At 42.4% G+C, this 16,409-nt stretch overlaps 1 protein-coding gene across 5 annotated transcripts; it reads left to right on the forward strand.

Annotated features, from left to right (window-relative positions):
• The first annotated feature begins 397 nt into the window (after nt 1-397).
• mc1r (melanocortin 1 receptor) lies at nt 398-10,933 on the forward strand. Of its 5 annotated transcripts, XM_061815174.1 has the most exons (5): nt 398-691; nt 1,137-1,283; nt 1,364-1,460; nt 4,872-5,196; nt 8,331-10,933. In XM_061815174.1, the coding sequence occupies exon 5, from the start codon at nt 8,336-8,338 to the stop codon at nt 9,305-9,307; it is 972 nt and encodes a 323-aa protein (XP_061671158.1). In that variant the 5' UTR covers nt 398-691; nt 1,137-1,283; nt 1,364-1,460; nt 4,872-5,196; nt 8,331-8,335; the 3' UTR covers nt 9,308-10,933. The 5 variants fall into 5 exon arrangements, with proteins under 5 accessions (XP_061671158.1, XP_061671159.1, XP_061671162.1 ...); XM_061815175.1 differs by having other exon boundaries at nt 1,137-1,460; XM_061815178.1 differs by lacking the exons at nt 1,137-1,283; nt 1,364-1,460.
• The last annotated feature ends 5,476 nt before the right edge of the window (nt 10,934-16,409 follow it).

The raw sequence follows: 16,409 nt of genomic DNA on the forward strand, positions 1-16,409 counted from the left end.
AAACTCCATTAAATTCCCCACTTCCGACCCTGTCTGTCAAAAGGCAACGTTAGCGAACCTAATGAAGAGTTGCTGTGTGCGTGATCGTTAAATGATATCAATGTTCTCGGTTCACTCGGAACCACAGTTGAAGTATTTTGAGGACCGTTCATGTGATCTAAATGCCGTAAAGAAAGCTCCTCATAACCAATCCCCACAAGCAGCTGAGTCGAGCAGTAAGACTGATTCAGCCTTGTACAGTACAGCCTCATTGTAATCATTACAAAGGACAGACATTTAATGGGGGGTGCAAATATCAAGGTTGCTTTTTTTTTTCATCACATGAAGGAAACTGTTGTGCGCGCGCTTGCACGTGACACACACACACATACACAACGCACTTGCTCTCATCGTAATTTTGATGCCAAGACTGTGAACATTTATGTTGTTTCCGGTGACAAGATTACGCAAAGCGGTGTGTGATTGACGGGGGGAGAAGCACTTACCTGTACAGAACGTAAAAGAACGTCAGCAGTACAGAGTGTTGAACCAGCTCACGAGCAGTCCGGATCAACTTGAAAGCTCACACTTTGTCTTTGTAAATAGTATTTAAGATAAGAATTGTTAAGTCCTTAACTGAGTCAGTCCTTATCATCCATGACAATTTCCGACCGCATACTTCGGTATGAATAATTAAACCAAAATGTATTGGGTGAGTAAAACTCTATTTTTAATCCTTCTGTTCACTTTCTGTATCACTTACAGTGAAGAAAATAAGTATTTCTCCCACTTTGAAATCATGGAGGGGTCTGAAATTTTCATCATAGGTTCATGTCCACTGTGAGAGAGATCATCTAAAAAGAAAAATCCAGAAATCACAGTGTATGATTTTTTTTAACGATTTATTTGTGTGATACAGCTGCAAATAAGTATTTGAACACGTGAGAAAACCAATGTCAATATTTGGTTCAATAGCCTTTGTTTGCAATTACAGAGGACAAACGTTTCCTGCAGTTGTTCACCAGGTTTGCACACACTGCAGGAGGGATTTTGGCCCACTCCTCCACACAGATCCTCTCTAGATGAGACAGGTTTCTGGGCTGTCACTGAGAAACACGGAGTTTCAGCTCAATCCAAATATTTTCTCTTGGGTTTAGGTCTGGAGACTGGCAAGGCCACGCCAGAACTTTGATATGCTTCTTACGGAGCCACTCCTTGGTTTTCCTGGCTGTGTGCTTTGGGTCACTGTCATCTTCAAAGACCTAGCCACGACCCATCTTCAATGCTCTGACTGCGGGAAAGAGGTTGCTCCTCAAAATCTCACAATACACGGCCGCGGTCATCCCCTCCTTACTACAATGCAGTCGTCCTGTCCCATGTGCAGAAAAACACCGCCAAAGCATGATGCTACCACCCCCATGCTTCACAGTAGGGATGGTGTTCTTGGGATGGAACTCATCATTCGTCTTCCTCCAAACACGGTGAGTGGAATTATGACCAAAAAGTTCCCCTCCGTGATTTCTAAGTGGGAAAACTTGCAATATAGCAGGGTGTTCAAATACTCGTTTTCTTCTCTGTATTCCTTACTATGGTCGCGGGTATGCTGGATTCTAGCTAACTGTGGGCGGGAAGCAGGTTGGTTGCCAGCCAACTGCAGGACACCTATAAACAAACAACAACTCAACCCCAAACCCCACTCACATTCACACTTTCAGCCAGTTCAAAGACTTAAATTAATCTACGATGTATGTTTTGGGGATGCGGGTGAGGAAACCGGGGTACCCCGAGAAAACCCAAGGAGGTACAGTGAGAAGATCCAAACTCCACACAGGCGAGGCTGGGATTTGAACCCCGGTCGTCACAACTGTGAAGCGGATGTGCTAACCAGAAATTACAGTGCCTTCACTATACTTAATGTGTACATTAAAAAAAGTAATAACAATCAAACACACTTTTTACTCAGGAAAATAAGAAACTATGGTGACAGTGAAGCACTGCATTTCTTTGCATTCTTTAAAATGTTTTTTTCGATAACGTCCCAGCTATTTTCCGTCACATCAAAGAAATGAAGCAGTCTGTATAATTGGAAAATTTCTGGGGGATATTTTGAAGCCACCGCAATAAATTAGTGCTAATGAACAGATATAGTTGTCTCATAAGTATCATTGGTTTGATGAAGAAATTGTAATTACATTCCTGTGCAGAGTACAGTAACACATTACATTGTTGATTACTCAAAATGGCAGCAATTTTGGAGTAATGAGATACCGGCCCTTTCTGTAATCGGGAGACGAATAGGTTCGAGCTAGGACAAGCTGCAGCAAAACAGGCCTAAATGACAAAGATTAGAACTAAGTCTTACTTTCTGATTTTGACATTTTTACTGATGTAGCAGCTCTAATATCTGCGAAAGGGAATTCAGAGTACTGATATCCTGAAAAGAAAACACTTGAGAGCAGGTGAACTTCTTTTTGGCTCTCAAAGTCACCAAAAGACCAGCATTTAGCTAGCGCAGGTATCTGCATAGCAATTACGACACAACTAAGTCAGTGCGAAAAGAGCCTGCTCATTCATAGAATATTTTATTTGTAACAGGACCTTAAAATCGCATGTCAAGTGTGTAGTAACCCCAAAATGAGGATATATGTCAACGTTCTTGTCCTCGCTAAAAGTTTTGCTGCAGCTTTTTGTAGTAATTGCAGGCTTTGAGTACTCGACATGGGAAGACCAGTAAATAATTTATTTCCAACCTACCTCCAAATTTAGAATAATCAATTGCAAATTAACATGAGTAAGCATACAGTATGTCACACAACGGTTTCGACTCTTGGAGCCTTCTTCAGGCGCAGCTTACTCACCTGGGGACGTCTTGTCGACGTCGTCTCTTCAAATGGCGTACTTCATATCCGTCCCGAAAATGTCAGTGGGAGAGGAGTTTAGGAAAAAGGTAAGCCGACTTGGGGTGAGGAAAAAAGTAAGTGGACTTAGGGTTGGGGGGAGGGTTTGGGGGAAGGCAATAGGAAAAACAAAGTATGGATCGGGGAATAACTAAGGTTAGGGCTGCAGGTAAGTGACTAAGGTTAGGGCTAACAGGTAAGTGGACTTAAGGTTAGGCAAAAGGTAGGTGAACCTAAGGTTAGGGAAGGGTCTGGGGAAAGGGGTCTAGGGGAAGGAGATATATATCTCTCATCTTTCCCTACTCACAGGTACCAAATAAATATCTAGTATGCACCAATCACAATCAACTCACAACCTTATTTATCTTTTAACCAAACATCTCCCATCCAATGTCTTCCCGAGAATCCCAAAAACAACCAAAAAGGCCCTCGACTTACCGCGTAGCTTGGACCACCCACCTCGATAGGATTTACGTGATCACTTGGCTCTAATGCGCCCCCCCCCCCCCAATTTAGAACAATATTTGGTAGTTGTAGCTAATGGACCGAATACAGCTATAATATTTACCCCAAAGCCATTTAACCGTTAGGGTTAGGGTTAGGATATAACGTATGTTAGCTCCCTCTATGTAGAAGAAGGGGAACTGTGAGACCGGGGGATTTCCCAGTAAGCGTCTGCTACGTACCCGGAGTTCCCCTGTTAGTAACGCATGCGCATTAATCACAAGGAGACTTTTCAGCACGGGGGAGCGCTCAGACCGTCACGCGGTTGGGTCTTTTGAGTAAATGTCCAACATCAGCTGGACCCTTACAAGCACAGCACTGGAGGAGAGTAATAAGTTTATAATATTTCAGACCAAGGGTCCTAAAACTTAAAAAAAAAAAAAAAAAAAAAAAACAACTCAAGTTTCCCAGTAAGAGGGTCGAGGAGGAACAGGTTTTGAGAGTCAATACAAAAGCCGTATACAAAATATTTGTCATTTAAACCCACGCAGGCACTTCGAGAACATGCAAACTCCGCACAGGCAGGTCCGGGATTGAACCTGGGACCTCATAACTGCGAGGCCAACGTTTTCCACAATGCCGCCCATTTAACAATATGCGGATTATTATTATGGTTGTAGTTTGCATTCTAGTAAAACTGGACGGCATAATTACTTCCCATTATAACCGCACGTAAACAAACTGCTTTCGGCATGCAGATGTTACAGCTAGCCAGATGTTGTAAAGAAAACTACAAACGCAATTAATACAGCTGCTCGGTTTATATCACAGGTGTCAAACTCAAGGCCCGGGGGTCAGATCTGGCCCCCCATGTGTTTTTATGTGGCCGGGGAAGCCAAATCTAGAGTGTGAATTTCCATGATTCTTATAAAAATCTGTACCAAAATTTCAAACTGTCATATATCATAAATGATAAAGTTGAGATATTACAAGCATTTCTGTGACCAAACGTGAATAGTTGAAAAACACATTCCCCTTGATTTCTGATTCCAAAACTAGTTCATAAATTGATGATGAAAACATGACTAGATATTTTTGTTTCGCAGTCACAACGGCCCTCTGAGGGAAACCGGAACAACAATGTGGCCTGCGAGAAAAATAGGTTTGACCCCCCCCCCCCCCCCCCCGGTTTACGTGAACCGAAGCCGTCCAAACACAGGCGCACACGTTGTTCGGCCTGTGGTATTTGAGTGACAGGTGAGGGTTGACTGGGGAGTCTTCTTAGCATATTTGAATTTTGGAGCCTCATTTTAAAGTATTTGCTGATTCCCCCCCCCCTTTTTTTTTTATTCATTCAAATTTGGCAGACTTGTTAACAACACTCTTTTATGTGGTACATCAATTTCACTTGACAGCATACAGTAAGTGGATAATGTTACAATGGTTTAGCATAATGTTGCAGATGTTTGGAAGTATTATTATGATATATTAAGTATTCAATGCTTGTCTACCACTGTTCCTTCTGACTACTTCCACTTTTTCTTTTGCCAGAGCCGCGCGGTCACCATCACCGCCTCAAGCTTCCTACAAACGTCGGCGTACGAGGAGGAGCCCAGTCAAGTCTCACATGGTGCAGCAGCACTGGGCCCACATCACTCTCCGCCGAGAACCGGACTCTGTCACAACGCTCACGTCACGTTCGATCCCGGCGCTTTCTGCAAAGGCGCTCTGTTGTCAGGCGAGACCGCGCCAACGTGGGAGTGGAGGGGAAAAAAAAATATGATTTTGGAAATACACATTTTCTGGATGTTGGTGTTTGTCAACTTCCATCCATAAACACGCCGAGGAGACGCATTTTTCACGTGGAATTCTACCGGTTTGTACATCTCCATATTATTTCTCTACATTGGATCTTAATATTCCGGGAAATGAAATGCTAAAGGAGACACAATATTTGTTCTAAAGCAAAGTTTGACTCTCAAAGAGTTTTCACCCATATTTGGATCATTTCTATTAATATTATATTTGTCAAGTTTTGCTCTGTAACTAAAAACAAATTAGAATTTATTTTTAAATGTGCATCTCTTCCAGTTTTATTCTCCATCACGTTGCGCCCCAAAGGTGGCGGACTCATCAAGTTTGACTGTGCATAATTTTACATCGTGTCACAAAAGGCGCCACCCTTTTCCAGCTATTTACTACAGATCAACTTTAATTCCAAAGATAGTTTTTGCTGTTATTCAATTAGGTTTCCCTCTTTATTGAATTATCTTTGTCGCAATTTAGTTTGCCTCCAGAGGTGGGAAGAGGGCCGCACTCATCAAATAGGTACATCTTGTCTCGTTCATCAAGTTTGACTCAAAATATTGACTAAAATTTGACACCAGTCAAGTTTTGACTCGATGTGCTGCCATTTCACACACACCCCCTCCGTCCCTTGGTGTTATTTACTGTGGATCAACTTTAACTCGAATCTTGCCTTCATATTTGCTAACATTTTTAATCCTTTTGGTCGATTTCACTCCAGCAATCTTCATGCTGATTATCATCATTTTGTTGCCCGAGTTTATGTTTCCAGGGATGAGAATTTTCCGCAGATTAGAGGAATTCCAAGTTTTTTCAGCTGAAATTGTCATTTTTGTGAAATGTGTAAATCCATTGAGAAAATTTCGGTGGGGGGGGGGGGGGACTGCTTGACGCGGGGCAAGGCTGTGATCAAGACCGGCCGCCAGCGTCTATTGGCAACGCTCGTCATGAAATTACAGAAACATTCTGTTTACTACGACATAGTTATAACTTATAGACATACGTACGCATATGTTATCGAGCGGTCTGCACATTTGCCAGTAAGCCGAAAGTTGAAGATGAAGATCTTGCCGGAGAAATTGATAAAAACCACGGGGTAAAAAACTGTCTCAGGTGGGCATCACTTGAAAAAAGTGCAACCGAGCAGATAGGAATGAAAACTGCATCAACACAGTGGGCGTTCCCGACAAAGTACTGTGCACTCTGTGTTCCGTTATGATCAATTATGGAAGCCGAGGAGCGAAAAATATCCAGGAGCGTAACCAAACCAGGAAACACAAAGGTGAGTTGGATGTAAAAATTTCTCAAATATTATATAATTGACAACTGTTAATACAATTAGGCTTATATGTAGCACTGGCCCTGTAGATCATCCATTTTATCGCTCACGTTTATATTTCATGATATCTCTCTCTATTTCTCGCTCTTCTCCCTCCCTCTCTCTATCTAATAATATCTAATAATATCTAGTAATTTTGTTTATAGAATATATATATATATATATATATATATATATATATATATTCTATAAACAAATTACTTGTGTACTTATTTCTAGCCTCTTTGATATACATTTCACTCAGTCTACATTTTTATGTCTGAAGTTTGGCAAAATAATTTTGGTTGTTTGGACTCATGTTTTAAGTTTTCAAAATATTATGACTGCTTTGTATTTACACTGTTAGAAGTAATCAAATGTCACCATTTAACAGTGCGTTTTATAAGGAAGACATTTTCAGTGTTTTTCCAAATTGGTCATTCTCATCCCTGTGTTTCAGACACAGTACTTGATTGTTGTTGATCTAAATGTCCTATTACATTAAAAAAAAAAATATACAATAATCCATTTTCTACAGAATACCGAGAGCAAAAAGAAATTTTAGTTGTGAGAGGGTCAAAAATTTCTCACCTCTGCCTCCAGCTGACGATTGTTTTATTTACAATTGTACACCTGGCGCAATTGTGAGAAAATGGCTCTGATTAACCCCCCCAAAAAGTTCTGCTGCTCTAGTAGGCTTTTCCTGATATATTGTTTCAAGCAGAAACCAGAAGATTCTGTGATGACACAGACTGCTATCTGGAACTGTTCTCAATTCCGTTCACTCGGGCCCAAGTTCCACGCACGATTTTGCCACCACCAGACTTCACTGTTGAATATTACCAGTGATGTGTTCATACCCAAAAAAGTTCAATCTTGATTTCATCGGACTAGAACACATTTTCCACTGTGTGTTTTTTGGGGGGGAAATACATCTGGGTTTGGGGTGGCATGGTGGACCAGCTGGAAAGCGTGGGCCTCACACTTCTGAGGACCCAGGTTCAATCCTGGTCCTACCTGTGTGGAGTTTGCATGTTCTCCCCCTGCCTGTGTGGGTTTTCTCCGAGCACTCCGGTTTCCTCCCACATCCCAAAAACATGCAACATTAATTGGACAATCTAAATTGCCCCTAGGTGTGATTGTGAGTGCGGCTGTTTGTCTCCATGTGCCCTGCGATTGGCTGGCAACGGGTTCAGGGTGTACCCTGCCTCCTGCCTGTTGACAGCTGGGATAGGCTCCACCACTCTCCGCCACCCTCGTGAGGATAAGTGGCTAAGAAAATGGATGGATGGATGGATGGATGGATGGATGGATGGATGGATGGATGAATATCTGGGCTTGGATGTTTTTTTTCTGGTAAGAGGGGAGTTCAGTTTTTTCCACCCACCCCATAGACCACACCCACACATATGCAAAGGGTGGGAGATTGTTCAATGTCGCTGTCCGCCTCTTGGCAGCCTCACTAACCAGTTTTCTTCTCGTCTTTTCATCATTTCAGGACATCCAGTGCACATTTTCTCCACTGCGTATTGTTTCTTCCCTAAGTTTTTTTTTTTTTTCCCCCGATGGCGATGGACAGGTCACATGAAATGTTCTGAAAGGATTATTTTGGTCTCATTAGTTTTCTTTTAGATATATTGCAAAAACCTGGCATTCGAACAGGGGTGTGTAGACTTTTTCTTTCCACTGCACGTTGATATGGTTTTCACAGTCTGGGGGAAACAATGCTGCTTGTCATGCAATTGAGTTTGCATGCGGCCCACTTTTAATATCACCACTGATTGAATTTGACACGGTTGCTCTTTTCCCCTGTTTGTCTCTGAAAACCAGTTCGGTTTTCCTCTGTTCATGTCGAATGAAGCCTTCTTTTTTCAAATTTATTTCAGGAGCAATGGATTTTTACAACAGTTCCCAAAACAACATCTTTATGCACCATGACTACCTGGGTGAGTTCTCGCAAGACAACGAGACCAACTCGAGCGGCGCCAACCCCAACTCGGCGGACTGCTTCCAGCTGCAGATCCCGCAGGAGCTCTTCCTGTCACTGGGCCTCATCAGCCTGGTGGAGAACATCCTGGTCGTAGTGGCCATCATCAAGAACCGCAATCTTCACTCGCCCATGTACTACTTCATCTGCTGTCTGGCCGTATCCGACATGCTGGTGAGCGTCAGCAACGTGGTGGAGACCGTGGTCATGCTGCTGCACGACCACGGCCTGCTGGACGTGCAGCCGGGCATGCTGCGCCACCTGGACAACGTGATCGACGTGATGATCTGCAGCTCGGTGGTGTCGTCGCTCTCCTTCCTGAGCACCATCGCGGCGGACCGCTACATCACCATCTTCTACGCCTTGCGCTACCACAGCATCATGACCACGCAGCGCGCCGTGGGCATCATCGCGGCGGTGTGGCTGGCCAGCATCACCTCCAGCATCTTCTTCATCATCTACCACACGGACAACGCCGTCATCGTGTGCCTGGTGACCTTCTTCTGCTCCACCCTGGTCTTCAACGCCGTCCTCTACCTGCACATGTTCCTGCTGGCGCACATACACTCGCGCAGCATCACCGTCAACTTCCGCAAGAAGCGGCGCCCGTCCACCAGCATGAAGGGCGCCATCACGCTCACCATCCTGCTCGGCGTCTTCATCGTGTGCTGGGGGCCCTTCTTCCTGCACCTCATTCTCATCCTCACCTGTCCCACCAGCCCCTTCTGCACGTGCTTCTTCCGGAACTTTAACCTCTTCCTCATCTTGATCATCTGTAACTCGCTTATAGACCCTCTCATCTACGCCTACAGGAGCCAGGAGCTGCGCAAAACTCTCCAGGAGCTGCTCCTGTGCAGCTGGTTCTTGGGCGTCTGAACCAAGAAGAATGACACGGTCACAAGTTGATTTCACTTCGGAACGATTTGGCTCATTTTTCTGATGCCGAGTGTGAAGCCGCAGCGATGACAGCTGTGTCTGCTACACACTTAAACTCAAAAAGTAAACTGTTGACTTTGTCAATGCAACAATGATGCACAAAGACTGACCTTACTGTATTTTAGCTTTAACACACAATGCGTGTGTCTGGGACAGGTTGACAAAAATATTAAGTCATTTTTTATCGTGACATCGAGGGGACAGATTTGAATTCACCAATGAATTCAACAAATATGGACTCCGCACTGAGTTTGCAATGAACCTAAGCAGTTTCTAACCCTGCTTCTCTTAAACTATACTAACTAGTGTAGTATGTACAATATAATAATGGTAAAAGTCCGGTGCATGAAATTGAAAAGTCATTGAAAAGTGGAAACACTCTAAAAAGCAAGAGAAATAAGAAGAGTTTGGATTTAAAAACATTTCCACCTGGGGCTGACGTCACTTCTGTTGGCAACGTTGTGTGCCGCATAATAGCTAAATGCTGCTTCACCATGTTTGCCTTGCTCCACGATTTGTCCTGAGTCAGCCCATCTCAGAGCTCCACTGGGTTTGTATTCCTTTAGCATTTCTTTCATGGATTCAGGAGAGAAACCATTTATTTTTGTATAGACCAGTAGGAGAACTTTAAAATCGATTTTAAAGATCACTGGAAGCGAGTGTAAAGACTTTACGATTTGAGTTATATGCTCTGACCTCTTCGTTCTGGTCGGAACGCGAGCCGCAGCATTCTGAATAAGCTACAACGGTTTAATGCTCTTTTTGGGGAGTCTGGTTAGAAGACCGTTAAAATGGTCAAATCTTTTTGAGTTTAAATGCATGGATGAGCGTCTCCTTTTCGGGTTGACACATGCAAGCCTTCACTCTGGATGGTAATGGGCAGTTTTAGTAATTGATTTGATATGACTGTTGAAAGTCAGGTCAGAATATCAGAGCACCAAAGTTTCAGACTTCGTCTTTGGTTTTTAAAGACAGCGAGTGCTGGTATTTACGAACAGCAATCTTTTTTTCTTATCTCACTTTTGTTGTGGTTTTTTTGGAGAACATTTTGTCTCATCCAGTTATTTATCTGCTTTAGACAGTGAGACAACACCGCAATTGAACTGTAGTCATCTGGAGACACTGCTAAATATAACTGTGCGTCATCTGCATAGCTGTGATAGTCAAAGAAGAATTTGACCCAAGGGTAGCATATACAGGCTGAGCAGGAGGGGTTCGAGAACTGACCCTTGAGGGACCCCATAGGTTATTGCTATTTGTTGAGATTGAGCACTTTAGACTGAGATCAAGCACAATTATTTGGACCCACTGCCATCAAATATTCCTTAAAGGTAGTCTTTTACTCCGCAGTCTGACTGACAAATGTATCTGTGCGTGTATGCGTGCGTTCTTGTGCGTGTGTGGCGTCAGAGTCGCAACTGTGACTGTTAAAAAAGCGATGCACGTGAAGTACTGAGCCCGATACATCCGGTCATCTATTAAGTGCGTGTCTTTGTGGATTTGAAAGTCATTTTCATGCACATGTTCAGGCACTGGGGCTCGCAGCACATGACTCTCAACTTTCATCTTTTGTTGGATGGAATGTTCCTTGAAAAAAATGGTCCAAATTGCTTAAAAAAAGAATGAGTTCAACTGGAATTGAGAGTGTTTTTGTTGGGAAATCGCATACTGTACCGCGATACCTGATAGATTTATGAAATGAACTTTAGCCTGTCGCCCCGACATCCTACCAAGATAAGTATATGGATTGTGTTTTACAGTAATACTTTGCCATTTCTAAATTCATATGCATGCGTGGCTGAAAAAGTGAAGCATGGATTCTCTGGTGCACAATTGGAATTAAAGGGCCAACAGCCTCTGCAGAAATTAAAAAAAAAGATGAAGATTTTAAAAAAGTGGTCCAAGATCAAACAAAGGTTTGCTCACTCACCATTTTAAAGCCTGATTTTGCATACTACACACCCACATGAATAAGCTATGATTTAATTTTTAAACATCCGTGGACCGGCGAATCGGCAGATGTCGAACCACGTGCACGTGGGGTTCTGCTGGGTTTGGAGATTTTTTTTGGATTGTTTTTAATTATTCATAGTCACCATTTTTCTGTGTGTTGTGTCAAAATTCCAAGACGTATTAAGTTTTGCTTTACAGGGTCTTTAATACATTGCTATTACTACTGGAAAGACACTTGCAAATGTATTTGCTGCTGAGTATTTACTGTATGTTGAGTATGTGAAATTTGTCAGCGATTGTCTTTCAAGTCACGTAAGTGACTTTATTTATTCGAGGCTACTGTCATGTGAACCTGGCAATACAAGCTGGTCGTCGCCGATAATTATGACTCATGTAAATACACTGGAATCTCAGAGTTTGGACAACTTGGGGGTTGTACCAAGTCCGAATAGCCGAACAAAGCTCGATGACCGAGTAGCTGAGTCAAGCCGAGTGATGCCGAACGCACACTGCTCAGTGCCGAGACAAGCCACTACCCACTTCGAGTCATTCGGACACGCGCGTTTGTGAGTTCTTCTTAAGATTTGAAAGAAAAAATTCCTGTACTTCCTTTACGATGGGCCCAAAGAAAGAAAGTAGTGCTATTAGCAACAAAGAAGAAAGGGAAGTTGAGTGAACCGCAGAGGATTTAAGAAAAGAGATAATCGCTAAGTATGAAAATGGGGTGCGTTTGTTACGGCTCTTGCTAGCTAGTATCGCATGGCGAAGTCGACTATTTCGATTATCTTAAAGAATAAAAATATAATAAAAGGCAGCTAGTGTTGCCAAAGGAGTGATTAGCATCACATAGCAAAGGCCATAGATAATAGAAGAAATGGAAAAGCTAGTGGAGAGTTACGCAGTCAAATTATGGAGCGTGACTTTGGTGTAACACTTACTCCTTCCCTCTCGATCCAACCCGAAACATAAATGATATACATTTGAATTGCTTTACATTTATGCATTGTACATTGTACATGGGAATTTACATTTTGAAAGTTGGGAACAAATTAAACTCATTAACATTATTTCCTATGGGAAAAAAATTTTGGAGGTTGAACAAATTAGACTTAGAAGACTTCACAGGAATCAATTATGTTCGAACTGCGAGGTTCCACTGTGTCCCATATATTGTTGTCATGTAACCCTATGTATAATATAATCACAAAATTAAATATTTACTATGTGTGCATTTCCTTTAAACATCACGTCGATGTTATATTGTCTCGGCTTCATGAGCTCGATGACTGTGGTGTCATCAGCAAACTTCAAGAGTTTGACAGCCGGGTGCAGTTGTTTGTGTAGGATGAGAATTGCAGCGGGGTGAGGACACTACCTTGGGGTGCCCCGGGTGCTGACGGTGGCGTGGATGAGGTGGTGTTCCCCACCCTGACCTGCTGCTGTGTCCTGCCTGTCAGGAAGTTGTAGATCCACTGGCAGATGGGAGGCAAGACGGTGAGCTGGAGAAGCTTGGAGGAGAGGAGTTCAGTTCGGGGATGATGGTGTTAAGCGCCGAGCTGAAATCCATGAACAGGATCCTTGAGTAGGCTGTTGAGGTTTCCAAGGATAACGTGTAGACCCATGTTGACTCCGTCATCTCCAGTTAGTTAGTTAGTTAGTTAAGTATACACAAGTCGACGACGTAACTACATTGCGGTATGGGCTGGTGATTGGCTTCAATGCAGAGAACAGTAAATGTTCAGGGCACTCAGCAGTTTCTGGACTAAAACCTTTATTTTATTTTTTAACAGAGTGCTGTAGTTTAGTTTTGTAGTGGTAGGAAATGCAAGATCGAACAATGAGCTCATAAGTAGGCGTGGCTCTATTTTTGTCTTCATGGTGCCTTTTGGGTTTTGAAATCTTCAGATATTTTGACAGTAGTAAGATAAATGTAGGCTAACTGAGCAGCGTTTGGTGTCGCTTGTGGTTTTGATCGCATGAAAATGCTACGTCAGCTCAGTCCCTGGTGCCCAAGCGTAAGGGCAGCGTACAGTCACGCAAGCGGCATCTGGATCAAGGGGCTTTTGTTCGAGTCCTCTTGCCAGCAGCGTGTCAAGTACAGTAACGTTTCATCTGATTCCTACCACAACCTTCCTTTCACCCAAAAGAAGGTTTCCTCTTTCAACTCGGACTACAATCCCGCTTTCAAGAAGCGCTTCCATTTCCATCATGTGCTAAGTGCCTGAAGCTGTTGTGTACTCCTGTTTTCATAGCAACCTCTGCAGGTCTGCATTACATTCGGGGACCCCGCTTCACCTCTTGGCCCGCTTTGGGTATTTTTGCGAAGGTTGCGCTAAAGGCGGAATCTCTGTCAGACGATGTTCAAACGCATGAATGTAGTTTTTAGACGTTCAGGATTGCTTGCGGTCATCTTGGATCTTTTAAAGTCCAACTTGAAAGTATTCCCTTTTAAAATTGGATATTGAATTAAACCTGCTATGTATTCTTTGTTCTGTGTATAATCAGATATAATAAAAGCTTACCCAAGGGTTTTTTTTTTGTGTCTGTTTTTGTGATAGTTTTAACTAAAAATAAGACTTCTTCCATACATAACTACAGGATATGAAGAAAATAAGCATTTGAACACCCTGCTATATTGCAAGTTCTCCCACTTACAAATCATGGACGGGTCTGAAATTTTCATCGTTGGTGCATGTCCACTGTGAGAGAGATAATCTAAAAAAAAAAATCCAGAAATCACAGTGTATGATTTTTTTAACGATTTATTTGTGTGATACAGCTGCAAATAAGTATTTGAACATGTGAGAAAACCAATGTCAATATTTGGTACAGTAGCCTTTGTTCGCAATTACAGAGGTCAAACGTTTCCTGTAGTTGTTCACCTGGATTGCACACACTGCAGGAGGGATTTTGGCCCACTCCTCTACACAGATCTTCTCTAGATCAAACAGGTTTCTGGGCTGTCGCTGAGAAACACAGAGTTTCAGCTCCCTCCAAAGATTTTCTATTGGGTTTAGGTCTGGAGACTGGCTAGGCCACACCAGAACCTTGATATGCTTCTTATGGAGCCACTCCTTGGTTTTCCTGGTTCTGTGCTTTGGGGCATTGTCATGTTGAAAGACCAAGCCACAACCCATCTTCAATGCTCTGACTGAGGGAAAGAGGTTGTTCCCCAAAATCTCACAGTACATGCGTGTGGTCATCCTCTACTTACAGCAGTGCAGTCGTCCTGTCCCATGTGCAGAAAAACACCCCCAAAGCATGATGCTAACCACCCCCATGCTTCACCGAAGGGATGGTGTTCTTGGGATGGAACTCATCATTCATCTTCCTCCAAACACGGTTAGTGGAATTATGATCAAAAAGTTCCATTTTGGTCTCATCTGACCACAAAGACTCCTCTGTATCATCCAAATGGTCATTGGCAAACTTAAGACAGGCCTTGACATGTGCTTGTTTAAGCAGGGGAACGTTCCGTGCCATGCATGACTTCAAACCATGACGTCTTAGTGTATTAGCAACAGTCACCTTGGAAACGGTGGTCCCAGCTCTTTTCAGGTCATTGACCAAGTTTTGTCGTGTAGTCCTGGGCTGATTCCTCACCTTTCCAAGGATCATCGGGACCCCACAAGGTGACATCTTGCATGGGGCTCCACTCCGTCATGTTTAGCTTCTTCCATTTTCTAATGATTGCTCCAACAGTGGACCTTTTTTCATCAAGCTGCTTGGCAATTTTTCCGTAGCCCTTTCCAGCCGTGTGGAGTTGTACAAATTTGCCTCTGGTGTCTTTGGACAGCTCTTTGGTCTTGGCCATGTTACAAGTTTAAGTCTTACTGATTGTATGGGGTGGACAGGTGTCTTTATGCAGTTAACGACCTCAGGATAATACATGGAGTGGAGGTGGACTTTTAAAGGTGGACTAACAGGTCTTTGAGAGTCAGAATTCTAGCTGATGGACAGGTGTTCAAATACTTATGTGCAGCTGTATCACACAAATAAATCTTTAAGAAAAATCATAGATCATGATTTCTGAATTTTTTTTTTTAGATTATCTCTCTCACATTGGACATGCACCTACGATGAAAATTTCAGACCCCTCCGTGATTTCTAAGTGGGAGAACTTGCAGTATAGCAGGGTGTTCAAATACTTATTTTCTTCACTATATTTACAGTCTTGTTAAAATAAAATAGGTGGGACCATATGTGGGACATGAGAGTTATGAAGGTATTTTCAGTATTAGAACCACTGGCCTAATTTTGTGACTAAAATTCTTACATTTGATCCATGAAATTTTATGAATTTACTCCCAAGCGCCAGCACACTTGCGACTCTTGTGAGGATAGGCGGCTTGGAAAAAAACCTGCAAGAATGTTCATGAATGTCAGTTTAACTAAAGAATCAATTTTCCTTTGGTGTGAATGTGAGCATGAAAGGCCGGCTATTAAAAACAATAATTTCACCCTTACAGCAACTTTAAAGGCATGTTGACAAATTACTTTGACAAACAGACCAGCATACAGTAAATGAAACAAAATAGCAGTTGTCAGGCTTAAAAAAATATGTTAGGAAACCCAGACGTGTAATCAGTAGTATTTCAGCTTTTGATTCTGTATTTTCCAATATTCCTTTTTTTTTTTTTTTTTTATAAATGAGCCATTCAATCAATAAATCGTCAATCTTGTGTTGTCTGGACTGGTAAAAATAAAATAAATAAATATGTGAATGAGAGTAATTAGATATGCTTTTATTACTCATCCGGACTAAATGTCAACATTTTAACAACAAAGTTTTGAACATTTTGTCATATTTCATTGTAACACAGGCGCCGTTCTCAACAGATAGAGGCACCATTCATGTACAACACTACCCAAGTGTTTGAAATGTTTTTTTTTTTTATTTGACACATGATCAAGTGCTGTTGCTGTACTTGATGTAAATAGCTGCAGTGGAAGGAAGGGAAATTCCAACGGAGGGCTGAGGATGTATTTTTCTAAGAATTAAAATAAATTAACTGAAGCACTACTGTATTGAAATTCACAAAATATGTTTCAAGCTTTTATTTGAGATCTGATTTCAAATCTGGAACGA

This window comes from Syngnathoides biaculeatus, chromosome 3 (genome assembly GCF_019802595.1).
Source record: "Syngnathoides biaculeatus isolate LvHL_M chromosome 3, ASM1980259v1, whole genome shotgun sequence".
Lineage (NCBI taxonomy): Eukaryota > Metazoa > Chordata > Actinopteri > Syngnathiformes > Syngnathidae > Syngnathoides > Syngnathoides biaculeatus.